The 13660-nt window shown below is 40.5% G+C and overlaps 1 protein-coding gene across 5 annotated transcripts in view; it reads right to left on the bottom strand.

The window, feature by feature from the left end:
- LOC126293317 (molybdenum cofactor sulfurase 3) overlaps nt 1-13660 on the bottom strand; it is a 151285-nt gene that overhangs the window by 95493 nt on the left and 42132 nt on the right. For 4 of the 5 annotated variants that reach the window (XM_049986465.1, XM_049986462.1, XM_049986463.1 and 1 more), the window contains exons 3-4: nt 11374-11626; nt 7221-7460 (exon numbers count right to left, since the gene is read on the bottom strand). In XM_049986465.1, coding sequence (XP_049842422.1) covers nt 7221-7460; nt 11374-11626 — 493 coding nt within the window. Of the gene's footprint in view, nt 1-7220; nt 7461-11373; nt 11627-11734; nt 11808-13660 lie in introns of those variants that run through there. The other variant, XM_049986466.1, reaches the window with a different exon arrangement.

The raw sequence follows: 13660 nt of genomic DNA, 5'->3' as shown, positions 1-13660 counted from the left end.
TCTTTTAGTACCTAACCTCATAACATCACGGACCATTCATTTGTGAAGTACATCCATTATGTCAAGGTTCACCGAGAAGTATGATTCAGTACTACTATACCTGGTCTCTTTGGAAATTTGGAAGGTAGGAGATGAGGTATTGGTGGAAGTGCAGCTGTGAGGACAGGTCACGAATTGTGCTCGAGTAGCTCAGTCCCCGCAAAAGGCAAAGGTTCCTAGTTTGAGTCTCTGTCCGACACACAGTTTTAATCTGCCTGGAAGTTTCATTAGACCTATTGTTTATCCTTCATGTATGCTTTCTCCTTATATACAATTTTAAATGAAATCTTTACGCACAACAACATGCTATTCCATTTTATTCCTCGCAGTCAGTTTTAACAGAAGACAGCAAATTTTTATTTACAGTTTATCAGCTTATGATTAGAATACTTCTACAGAATCTGAATTGCCAAGAACTTTATAATCCTACCTCTCAGTAGATTAAAATTATGCAAAATATTGTCCTGAAGCTACTATCCTCACATACATAGCAGCTGGAGAGTTCTCTCCTGTGCCCTGCTTACCAGTGATCCCAACCAAATTAAACAACTACATTGGCAACTTAAGTTTGTTAAAACTGGTTTACTTTGCAACACCAATAAAGAAGGCTCCAAGTCGGAAAGAGGAGGTAAACACAGTAGGGAAAGGAAATAAACATAGAGAGGGGGAAGTAAAAGAAGGACAGAGGGAGGGAGAGGAGGAGAATGACAGAGAGAGGGGGGGGAGGAGGAGAGCCGGCCGCTGTGGCCGAGCGGTTCTGGGCGCTCAGTCCGGAACAAAGCAGCTGCTACGGTCGCAGGTTCGAGTCCTGCCTCAGGCACAGATGTGTGTGATGTTCTTAGAGTAGTTAGGTTTACATAGTTCTAAGTCTAATAATGGAAGCAAGGCTAAAGAAAAATAAGACACGTTCATAGGATTTGTCGACTTGGAAAAAGCGTTCGACAATATAAAATGGTGCAAGCTCTTCAAGATTCTGAAAAAAGTAGGGGTAAGCTAAACTATAGGGAGAGACGAGTCATATACAATATGTACAACAACCTAGAGGGTATAATAAGAGTGGATGATCAAGAACGAAGTGCTAGTATTACGAAGGGAGTAAGACAAGGCTGTAGCCTTTCGCCCCTACTCTTCAATCTATACATCGAGGAAGCAATGATGGAAATAAAAGAAAGGTTCAGAAGTGGAATTAAAATACAAGGTGAAAGGATATCAACGATACGATTCGCTGATGACATTGCTATCCTGAGTGAAAGTGAAGAAGAATTAAATGATCTGCTGAACGGAATGAACTGTCTAATGAGTACACAGTATGGTTTGAGAGCAAATCGGAGAAAGACGAAGGTAATGAGAAGTAGTAGAAATGAGAACAGCGAGAAACTTAACATCAGGATTGATGGTCACGAAGTCAATGAAGTTAAGGAATTCTGCTACCTAGGCAGTAAAATAACCAATGACGGACGGAGCAAGGAGGACATCAAAAGCAGACTCGCTATTGCAAAAAAGGCATTTCTGGCCAAAAGAAGTCTACTAATATCAAATACCGGCCTTAATTTGAGGAAGAAATTTCTGATGATGTACGTCTGGAGTACAGCATTGTATGGTAGTGAAACATGGACTGTGGGAGAACCGGAACAGAAGAGAATCGAAGCATTTGAGATGTGGTGCTATAGACGAATGTTGAAAATTAGGTGGACTGATAAGGAAAGGAATGAGGTGGTTCTACGCAGAATCGGAGAGGAAAGGAATATGTGGAAAACACTGATAAAGAGAAGGGACAGGATGATAGGACATCTGCTAAGACATGAGGGAATGACTTCCATGGTACTAGAGGGAGCTGTAGAGAGCAAAAACTGTAGAGGAAGACAGAGACTGGAATACGTCAAGCAAATAATTGAGGACATAGGCTGCAAGTGCTACTCTGAGATGAAGAGGTTAGCACAGGAAAGGAATTCATGGCGGGCCGCATCAAACCAGTCAGTAGACTGATGACCAAAAAAAAAAGTTCTAAGTCTAGGGAACTGATGACCTTAGATGTTAAGTCCCATAGTGCTTAGAGCCATCTGACCATTTGGGGAGGAGAATGACAGAGAGAAGGAGGGATGAGGAGAATAACACAGTGAGGGGGGAGGTGGTGGTAATGGACACAGAAAGGGGGAGGGGGAGGAATGGAGAAAGAGAGGAGGGCAGGAGGAGAGGGGCAGAGGGGGGCAGATACAGAGATTCCGATATACATTCAATTCCTATACATATTTAGCAACTGCAAAGCATTTCTCGGTTGGCTAGCAATAAATTTAATTAAATTTAATAAAAAATAATAAATTTAATTAACCAGTAGCATAAAAAGAGTAAACTGAGTGCAAGATCAAACACCAGTGGTGTTGAACGTATTTAATGGTTGTGCAGGTGGGCCCAAAGAAATCAGTCAGCCATTATAGTTTTCAGCTAAGTATTCTGAAACTGACTGTGATTTTATCCGAGAAATTCTGCTATGCAGATGACATTGCAATAGCCACTCAGAGCAAGACATTCGAAGAGGGGGAAGCTACTCTGTCAACGGACCTCCAACTTCTTAACCAGTATTATACAAAATGGAGGCTCTGCCCAAATCCAAATAAAAGTAGGGTAAGCGTATTCCACCTGAACAATCCTAAGGCAAGACGAGAGTTACAAGTAACATTCTGCAATGAGCGATTGACACACAATGGCCATCCAAAATATCTAGGAATAACTCTTGACCAGTCACTAACCTATACAAAACATCTAGAAATAACCAGTCAAAAGATAAAAATTTGAAATAACATATTAAGAAAGCTGGCTGGAACCTCATGGGGAGCTCAAGCTAACACCCTACGTACCACAGCACAATCTCTTGTTTACTCGGTGGCAGAATGCTGCGCCACAGTCTGGTACAAGAGCACACACACGAAGAAAATATATGTTCAGTTTAATACCACCATGAGGATTGACTCAGGAACTCTGCAACCTGCTCCAATTCCCTGGCTTCATGCCCTTTGCAATATAGCTCATCCCTCCCTCAGAAGGCAACAAGCAGCTATCCGAGACTGGAAGAAAATTAATGACCCCTCTATCTCTGAAGATATACCTATCCGAAAAATATTGGACCATCTACCAATTATCTGCCTAAAATCCAGGAAACCTATCTGGGAAGATGAAGTCCTCAAATTCCCCGAAAGGTACGACATAGCAAGGGAATGGAGGGCAATACTGGTCGGTGAATAATCACCACCCTCTCATCACTGATATTGATCCTTCGATACCAGTGGAAGGAATGCAAATGCTCAGAAGAACTTGATGCAGACTTAATCATGTGAGGACTAACCACGGCTGGTGTAAGGCTATTCTCCACAAATGGAAACTCACTGATGATCCATAATGCGACTGTGGTGCAGAAGAAAAAACAATCCCTCACCTGATCTTCAAGTGTCCTGTGAGGAGGTTTGAAGGAGAAAGGAGGGATATCATGAATGCTACTCCACGTGCTGTTCAGTGAGTGACCTGCTTAGATACTTTTAATAGCTTTAGTGGCTGTCTCCCTAATCTTTCGCATATTATTGTTTGCAATCAATCATTTAATAATATATTTGTAATTCGTGTATTATATTAATTAATAGTGTGTGTGCAATTTTACTCTGTAGATGCCAAATGCTAAATAAATAAATAAGTGATTTTATCTGAGAAAGACCACAAGCACGTGCATACAAAATCATCTTAGACAATGTAATAATTGCCGCAAATGTGTTGAGTCTGTAAATGTTACAGGAGGGAAGATGTACAACGATAGGCACTTTTTTCTGCTTTTAAAGATGTCCAATGGTACTATTGCAATTTCACCTTTTGAAGCTAAATATATGGCAGCCATTTGGCATTTTACAGTTTTTTCAAATGAATTCTCCATTTGATACAATACATATAATGAGATTTTCGTAAAATGGTCTACTACTACACAAGTAAACTTCTCATATTAAAAGAGCCATAAAGCTACATAATTGCCACCAACAGTGTTTGCAACATCCAACAAGACACGTGAATTTAGGATAACAACCATTAAATTTCAGCTGGTAAGGCTAAAATATGTTCAACAAACACTGTCTCAAACTTCTGATTGTTAAAAAGAGTATCTATTCTGTGATTTTTTTAAAGCCCTGATGTCAGTTTTTTGTGTTTCTTCTTAGTGCCCTATGAAAGAACCCTGTACACTCCATAGAAGTTCTGACATACAGCCTCACCTGTCTTTATCCAATCAACAAGAACAGAAACAAAATTTCATTCTAATGTGTGTTATGTGACAAATGTTGATGAAACTGAAGTTTATTACGAAAAAGGCTGAGACCTATCTAAGGTAAAAAGGACAAAATATTATTCACCCCTAAAGAGAGCACACTGTTCTCTTTGGAACACTGGGCACAGCATAGAACTGGTTCCAGGCAGACGTAACTCACAAAAGTTAAGTGGTGTGTTTGTGGCGGTCGATTGTATCGAATCAATAGAGAAAGATAGGTAGACACTGAGATGTAACGAAACGGCAGAAAGGAGCTACCGCATTTCGATGTGCCCGTTACCGCACTGGCTACAAAACTATGCGATCTGTCGTCGTATCGACACGGACTATCCGACATATCTACGAGGAATGGTGTACCGCCCATAAGCTGTGCAATGAGGCATGAGAACATTGGTGATAACTAACCGTGGCCTGGAGATGAGAGTCACACCTTGTCAATGAGCACCAGTTTCAAACTTGAAAGGACTGCTACTGTGAGTGAATATAGGTCTATCTCTAATAGTTTATGACCGAACACTGTGAAAGCAACTGTATGCAACAGGCACACGGAGCTGGGAATCTCAGAAAAGGCCACAGGCCACAACGGTACAGCTGCACACTTCCAGTCAGTCAAACAACACAGACTGGACAGCAGACTGGAGGCCTGTAGTGCGGGCCGACGAGTCGTTACTCTGCCACCTCACAAATGATGTGAAGCACCGAGTGCAGGCAGGACCTGATGAGGCACTTACCTGCAATATGTGGAGACTGTAGTTCAGGTCGGAGGCACTACTGTGAGGCCCCTGCGTTCAGGTTACGATGAAAAAAACATTCTCGCTAACTTTTATTTAATTTAATCGTACGGCTACGGCCCCCCCGTCCGGCACACCGTTCGCCGGGTGCCGGTCTTTCAATTTGATGCCACTTCAGTGACCTGCAGTCGATAGGATGATGATGACGATGACAGCAAAACACCCAGTCCCTGGGCGGAGAAAATTCCCCGACCCAGCCGGGAATCGAACCCGGGCCCAGAGGAGTGACAATCCGTCACACTGACCATTCAGCTACCAGGGGTGGACATTCTTGGTAACTGAGTGTTGCCTCTCTTTCTATATCTTCATTAAAGTATGTTTTTGACACCCCTCTCTTCCCAGATGATGACTACCATGTACACCGGCTAGCTCACACGTGTGCCCAGTTTGACGAACACTCAGACACACTGTCGCATCTCGACTGGCTCCCGAAATCGTGTACAAAATGTATGGGACTATTTGGAACAGAGAGTGAAACACTGCAGTGAATGAGTTTGCAGTCTGGTTGTCCTACCAGATCTAATCACCAGTGGGTTACTTCAGCTACATACAGCGTACCTGACAAAACTCACGGAGAGCCTCGCTCGTCAATCTGAGACTGTTATCAGGGTTAGAGATGTAGGAGATACGTAAAATACTCTCAGACTTCAAAATGACTGTAACAGTTCCAATTCCAAAGAAAACTGGTGCTCGCAGGTGTGAATATAACTGAACTATCAGTTGTTATTGTTGCAAAATACTGACACGAATTATTTACAGAAGAATACAAAAATTGGTAGGAGCTGACTCTGGGGAAGGTGAGTTTCGATTCTGGAGAAATATAGCAACATGTGAGGCATTACTGACTCTGTGAATTATCTCAGTAGATAGGTCACAGAAAGGCAAATCTTCATTTATAGCTATTGCAAATCTGAAAAAAAAAACTTTTGACATTGTTGACTGGAATACTCTCTTTGAAATTCTGAAGGTAGCAGAGGTAAAATAAAGGGAACGGAAGACTATTTATGCTTGTACACAAATCAGATGGCAGTTATAAGAGTCAGGGAGCACGAGAGGAAAGTAGCAGTTGAGAAGGGAGTGAGACAGGGTTGTAACATATCAAAGAGGATATAAGATGAATGTCAACTAAAGCAAAACAAGGGTACTGGAACGTAGTCAAATTAGATCAGATGATGCTGAAGGAATTAGATTATGAAACAAGTCGTAAAGATAGTAGACAAGCTTTGCTATTTGGACAGTAAAATAACTGATGGTGCCTGAAGTAAAGAGAATATGACATTTAGACTGGCAACAGAAAGGAAAGTGTTTTGGAACATGAGAAATTTGTCAACATCTGATTTTTCTACAGTTATTTAACTGGATTGTAGCTAGTGATGGATGTGAAATGTGGGTGAGCAACAGTTTAGAGAAGAAGAGAATAGAGGCTTTTGAAACTTTATGCTACAGAAGAATGCTGGAGATTAGATGGATATATTGTGTAACTAATGAGGAAGAACTGAACAGAACCAAGCAGAAAAGAAATTTTGAGTACTGGAGGGAAGTGTGGGGGGAAAAAATGTAGAGGAAGTCCAAGAGATGAATACAGCAAGCAGATTCAGAAGGATGTAGGCTGCAGTAGGTACTGGGAGATGGAGAAGCTTGCACAGGATAGAGTAGCAGGGAGAGCTGCATCAAACCAGTCTCAGGACTGAAGACCACAACAACAACAACAACAACAACAAGGCTACAGGTGATGGTACATGGTATTGTTGCAATGTTTCCTTGAGGGGGGGGATCTGTTACTTGTCCACTATGCTTACGCTCTGCTAGTACTCTTTTTACAAAAAATAAAGATTCAATTAATATACACTGCATTAATAATATGTACTACATTATAGCACCAAATGTGCAGCAAAGGAGAGGGAGGGAGAGAGAGGGAGAGAGAGAGAGAGAGAGAGAGGGAGAGAGAGAGAGAGAGAGAGAGAAGAGAGAGAGAGAGAGAGAGAGGGAGAGAGAGGGGGGGGGGGGAGAGAGAGAGAGAGAGAGAGAGAGAGAGAGAGAGTCAGTCAGTTTTCTCCCCCTGGACGTTACGAGTGAGACTTTGAGAGTACCTTGTAAAATGACACAGAAACAAAGTCTGGTGCTAGGTGCGACAGATCCAGTGACGGCATTGCTGCAGCATCCAGCAAACAGAACCACTTTGAAGAATCATTTCTGATACCAGGAAGCTTATTCAAACTGCCACAGTGCACACTTTCAACCCAAGATAGTGGGTAGCGCACGCCGCAGAAATTGCTCTGCGCTGGATACACAAAAAGGGAGTTGCTGCTTGGTACCTCAGCTCCATGTATCTGTAAAAAAGAGCACCAAATAATTCAGAGTGTCTAAAATAACTTTTCTGTAATGACCTCATTGGCAGAGGGGCAAATATATTGCAAGAGGTGTAGATCTGTAAACAATTGGAATTGCCTTTCTGTTCTACATACTTACATGGTAATGAAACATGTCACAACATTAAGTGAGTAATAATTAAATGTATTTAACAACAACAACAAAAAACAACAACTATAAAAATAATATTTTTCATCATATTACTATACACCGTGATCCTTATTAACATACAAAAACCCTGAAGTGACATACATGATGATGAGAAAAGTAATTTAAGACACGTGGCGATGAAAATGTCAGGAAATACCCCCAAAAGCAGATGACACATGTTGGACATGTGACGTGACCAGAAGACGTACCTCACTGCTCATGAACTGGTGGAGCCTATCAGTCTGTTGCACCTGATCATCCCAACTCAAGTCAAGTATTCACGTCAGTGTGGCTCTGGGCCTGCATGCGACACTTTAGCGAATGGCGGCTCAGGGTTCGAGTCTTGTGTCTAGCAGGCAGTATTTTTTTTGTATTGTGTAACACAATTGTGTATTTACATTGAGGTAAGATTTATTATTGTAGTTACCTGTCTCACAGCCTCTGGTGGTTAGTTGCAAGTACAGAAGAACAGAAACCTGCCATATTGTGTGACAAGATAGTAAGTATAACTTTCTGAATTGCATTGCTAGCAGTAAATGATGTACATGTTCTTTGCTGAATAAAGTCTGCAAACAAAAAAGAAGGGACAAAAGGAAAGAAAAACACAGAATTAGACCAGATTTTCTTGGTTCCAGTGAGGACAATAATGTTATAACTTTTACTATGTTTCCAACGCATAACATTTACCAAATGTGTTTGAAGACAAAGTAGCCTAGAAGAGCAATGTGTAGCGCAGTCCCTACTGTCAAGGGTAGGTAGATAAGCCCACTTACTGCATGTGTGGTGAGGTAAGTCATGTGGTGACAGCACATGTTCAGCATTTGTCATCCACTTTTGGGGTATTTCCTAACATTTGCAGCTCCATGTGTCTCGTATAAAATTTGTCGTCTCAGTGTCATCTACACTGTTTTAGAACTTCCTAAACATTAATAAGAACCAACCTCTATAAAATGTTAGTTTCAAACTGCTAATAACAAAAAATAAATGAGGAAAAGAACACTAATGGGCTATTGTTAAAAGCCATCACACCATTCTATTGAAACGACTTGGGAAAATCGAAAATCAGGGTAGCCATAACCGTATCTTTAACTGCATTCATTTTTAACTCATAACCACAAACAAAGGTAATTTCATATTAGATATACATGCACAGAGTAGAATGAAATCTCTGTTGCAGTGACAATTTGGTTAATGGTGACTAATCCATTAAATTTCAGATGCGCAACACATAAACCTTGTTTCTTTTTTCTTTTTTTAATATTTCAGCTGTATACTAACCAGACATCTTCCGACTGAGCTGACAACCTGAAGCTACAGCACTCTGAGGATGGTTACAAGGCATACTGCTCAGATATTAAAGTAAGAAATACGGTTTATGTGGTTGCAGATCCAAAATTTAATGCATCAGTCACTCAACTGTGAAAACATGAAGATGCACATAATGATGACTAGTTTCAAACATCTTTGTCCATTATTGAACTAATCCTGAGTGATTCTGAAATGTTTAGTGAAATAACATTTTTACATTTTGAGCTATTCACAGCTGTTCAACTACGAAAATTTGTGTCCTTAATGTAAGTCCCTGCAATACGCTGAGCAATGTCAATGCACATGGCTGAACATAGAAATGCTTGGAGAAGTCTGGAGTAGATTTTATGCACATGCAGATGTCAGATGAGTTATGTTTCTTTTTCTTTTCCAGCTAGCAAAACATATACAGTGTGAGCCAAGAGGAAAGGTACATGGTTTGAGAGGTGATAGTGATTCTGAACAAAAATGTCATATGGATATATGTCCTATTCCAAATGGTTTTCAAGATTTAATATCACGTTTTTATTTTTTTTAATAACTCAAAAACCACAACCTCCAGTGAAAACGTGGCACAGTACAAAATTAAACCACATTACATTTCCTACAAAAAATGTCCTATTCATTGCCTGTCAAGCATTTTCTGTAGTTTAAGTAGCTTCTGTTGGCCAATTTGAGGTAGTTTCCCAATTTGGTAGACCACAAGTGTTCTGTATCATTGTTCGTCAAACTTTTTCTTTGTTACTCTAGTACACTGTAAAAAAACACAATATTTGAGTAATAAAAAAACTAATAACAATGTACAGGGTGGACGAGAAGTCTCCATACCCCTGTTTAGTATAAAATATTATTGCGCAGGGTGGTAGCTATGTTACTTCTTATCAATTGTTGGAATTCATGTTGACCTGTTTTTTCACAGTGTCAGTCAAGTTTTAATTTGTAGCCATGGCAGACGTGAGTGGTCATATTGAGGTGTGCTTAGGAACAAATGTTTGGGTGTATGAATAACAACATACGGGGGAGACAATGAGATAGCTTATGGGAGCATTCCAAGAAATATTTAATAATGCTCCACCTTGAAAGGCAATACATCTGGATTGGGAAAGACACGGTTTAGGTTTCGGTAGTAGAAGGAAGAAGCCATGAGGAGAAATATACCAGAGTCTCTATGTGAAGTTGACACATAAATGTGCTTCAGAGCTCGGTATGCCGAGGATGAAAATGTGAGAGTGCATGAAACAAGACCTTACAGTCAGAACTTTTCCACCGACATTCATAAATGATTTATCAGATACAGACCGAAATGAGCGTGTTTTAGAATGCTGCACTTTGTTTTCAGATGAATGTGTCATTTGTCACAGTACACATGCTACAAATATTGTCATTTGGGTCAAATAGAATCCTCGTTCGACAGACAAGTTAGAAAGGAACTCACCTCATGTAACGATACAGGTAGTGATGATATAACATCAGATATTACACTATGTTAATGGTGCAAATTACTTTCACATGTTATAAACATAGTTCATACTGCAACTTGAGGAAAGAGGTCTCTCAGAATATAGCAAGACATAGCACCTCCTCGCTACATTCTTGCAGCGTAGGAGCTCCTAAATAAACACCTGTGGTTCCTCAGCAACACTAGCTCCCTTGAAATGACCACCAAGAACTCGTGAACACACCACAACTGACAACTCGTTATGGAGAGCCATTAAGACGCACATATTCGCATATCATTATGCTACAAACAGACAACTGTGCAGTGCTGTTGTGGATGCATTTGACACTGTAACATTAGAACATAAAGAATATGGAGGTGTATGGAAATGTGTTTACTGCACAGTGGCGACATATCGATATCTTGGACATTTAATACGTAAGCAAGTACTTGTGCTAAAACAAGTCAAATCAATTAGCATCTGATACTAGGGGTTACAGGTAATTTCTCTGTCCACTAAATGTGTTCTATCTCAGAAACTGTGAGGAATAGGGCATATGTTCATTTGAAGTTTTTTGTTCAGAGTCTTATATACTATCACCCCGCAAAGCCTGTACCTTTCCTCCTGATTCACCCTGAATGGTTATCATATATGGTTAGGCATGATTTACAATTCTGAAGTTGTTATCACTGATAAATTCTATAATATGATCTGCCTACATACTAAATATTAAGAAAAACAAATATTAATTTACAATTAGAAACATTTCAGAAAGCACTCCAATGAGGTCAAGTTTTTCGCCCACACAAATCTGTGTCGATTAACACCATACTCGATACACGGCTCTCTAGGGAGAAGTACAGGAGGTGTAGAGACAGGGAGGGCACAGGAAGTGGACAGACGGACACCATCATTAGGAGAGTGTCACCCAGTTGTTACTCAGGAACCAATTGGCGGCAAACACGTCTGATCTCACCTCTCCTTTAGTCTTGTTGAAGACAGAAAAAGCTTCCTCCTGGCTGACGCACATTACTGAAGCACCTCGAGATGCTGCTAGTTCTCTCATTCCCAGTACGGACGTGTGGTTGTCCTGAAGGTAGGTGAAGATGCCAGCCTGACCGTCCTCTCCCCAGACAAAGGACTCTGCTACCAGCTTCAGGGCTGCTGTTGCCCCAGATGTGAATATTACGCTGTACTCGTCTGGGTTGGCATTGTAATGCTGCAACACTCTGCAAAAGCACAACACAATAAACAGTGAATGGCATAACTTACAACAACTAGATAGTACTGGTTAAAACTAGAAAAACTACACAGAAGAGCCATAGAAACTGGTATACCTGCCTAATATCTTGTAGGGCCCTTGCGAGCAAACAGAAGTGCCACAACACGACATGGCATGGACTCGACTAATGTCTGCTGGAGGGAATTGACACCATGAATCTTGTAGGGCTGTCGATAAATCCGTAAGAGTATGAGGGGGTGGAAAATCTTCATAACAGCACGATGCAAGGTGTCCCATATATGCTCAATAATGCTCATGTCTGGGGAGTTTGGTGGCCAGCAGAAGAGTGTTCCTGGAGCCACTCTGTAGCAATTCTGCACATGTGGGTTGTCACATTGTCTTGCTGGAACTGAACTGGAAGTCTGTCTGAATACACAATGAACATGAATGCATTCAGGTTATCAGACAGGATGCTTACGTATGTGTCACCTGTTAGAGAAGTACATAGATGTATCAGGGGTCTGATAGCACTCCAACTGCATATGCCCCACACCATTACAGAGCCTCCACCAGCTTGAACAGTCCACTGCTGACATGTGAGATCTATGGATTCATGAGGTTGTCTCCATACCCATACACATCCATCTGCTTGTTACAATGTGAAACGAGACTCGTACGACCGGGCAACATGTTTCCAGTCTTCAACAGTCCAATGTCAGTGTTGACGGGTCCAGGCAAGGCATAAAGCTATGTGTCGTGCAGTCATCAGGGGTACACGAGTGGGCCTTCGACTCCGAAAGCCCATACTGATGTTTTGCTGAATGGTTCACACACTGACACTTGTTGATAGCCCAGAATTGCCATCTGCAGCAGTTTGCAGAAGGGTCGCACTTCTGTCACACTGAACGATTCTCTTCAGTCATTGTCGGTCCCATTCTTGCAGGACCTTTTCCTGGCCACAGTAATGTCAGAGATTTGATGTTTTATTGGATTCCTGATATTTGCAGTACACTCTTGAAATGGCCATACGGGAAAATCCCCACTTCACTGCTATGTCTCATCACTCGTGTGCCGACTATAATATCATGTTCAAACTCACTTAAATCTTGATAACCTGCCATTGAAGCAGCATTAATCGATATAACAATGGTGCCAAACATTTGTTGTCTTATATAGGCGTTGACAACCGCAGCACCATATTCTGCTTGTTTACATATCTCTGTATTCAAATAGCTATGCCTGTACCAGTTTCCAAGGCACTTCAGTGTACAAACACGGGTCCGGAATCTAATACTTATGAACCAGCCATTTTAATCACGTTGAGTACTGTCCATATTCTTCCTGCTGATCCATTACTCATTTCTTATTGCTTTTGTTTGTCTCTGTGCTTAATTCTCTGGCTGTGACACTGTTATTAGACATAGCAATATATCATATTCCAACTATGAAATTAAATCTAAATATGAAAACTAGTGACTGTGTGTTCTGCTTCGGAGCAAAGCTTATTACTTGTGAGATTAAATGGCATTGTGGAATGTTCAATTCAAATTATATAAACCTAACATTTTGTCAGTGAATAATGTAGGCATACTAAACATTGCTTTTAACCAAAAAATTGCCAAGATTCCATTTGTGTGTAGTAATAAGTAATAACTGACATGTGACATAAAACTTGGGCACATTTTCAGAATTGTAACTTCTATTTTTGATGAACTTTAGAAACACTTTGGGAAAAAAAGAAATACAGGACTTCAATCTGCAACTGAAACATAACTACAGATTTTTACATGAAACTGTTACAATTCGATGAACAGCATAATCAGTATATACATATTAAATACACTGATTTACAAAATATATGACACTCACAGAGAAATCAATAGGTTTATAATTATAAAAATATTGAAATATTGTTTTAATTAAATGGCAATTACTGAATGGTTAATGATACTACATTGTATTATTATATGCTTGAGCTTAGTGTAGAAAAAGATAGTGTCACAAATTACATTTGAAACAGAAAATACAAGTACGTTTTCAG

This window comes from Schistocerca gregaria, chromosome 10 (genome assembly GCF_023897955.1).
Source record: "Schistocerca gregaria isolate iqSchGreg1 chromosome 10, iqSchGreg1.2, whole genome shotgun sequence".
NCBI lineage: Eukaryota > Metazoa > Arthropoda > Insecta > Orthoptera > Acrididae > Schistocerca > Schistocerca gregaria.
The sequence above is the reverse complement of the archived record's forward strand: the minus strand, read 5'-3'. Positions and strand labels throughout refer to the sequence as shown.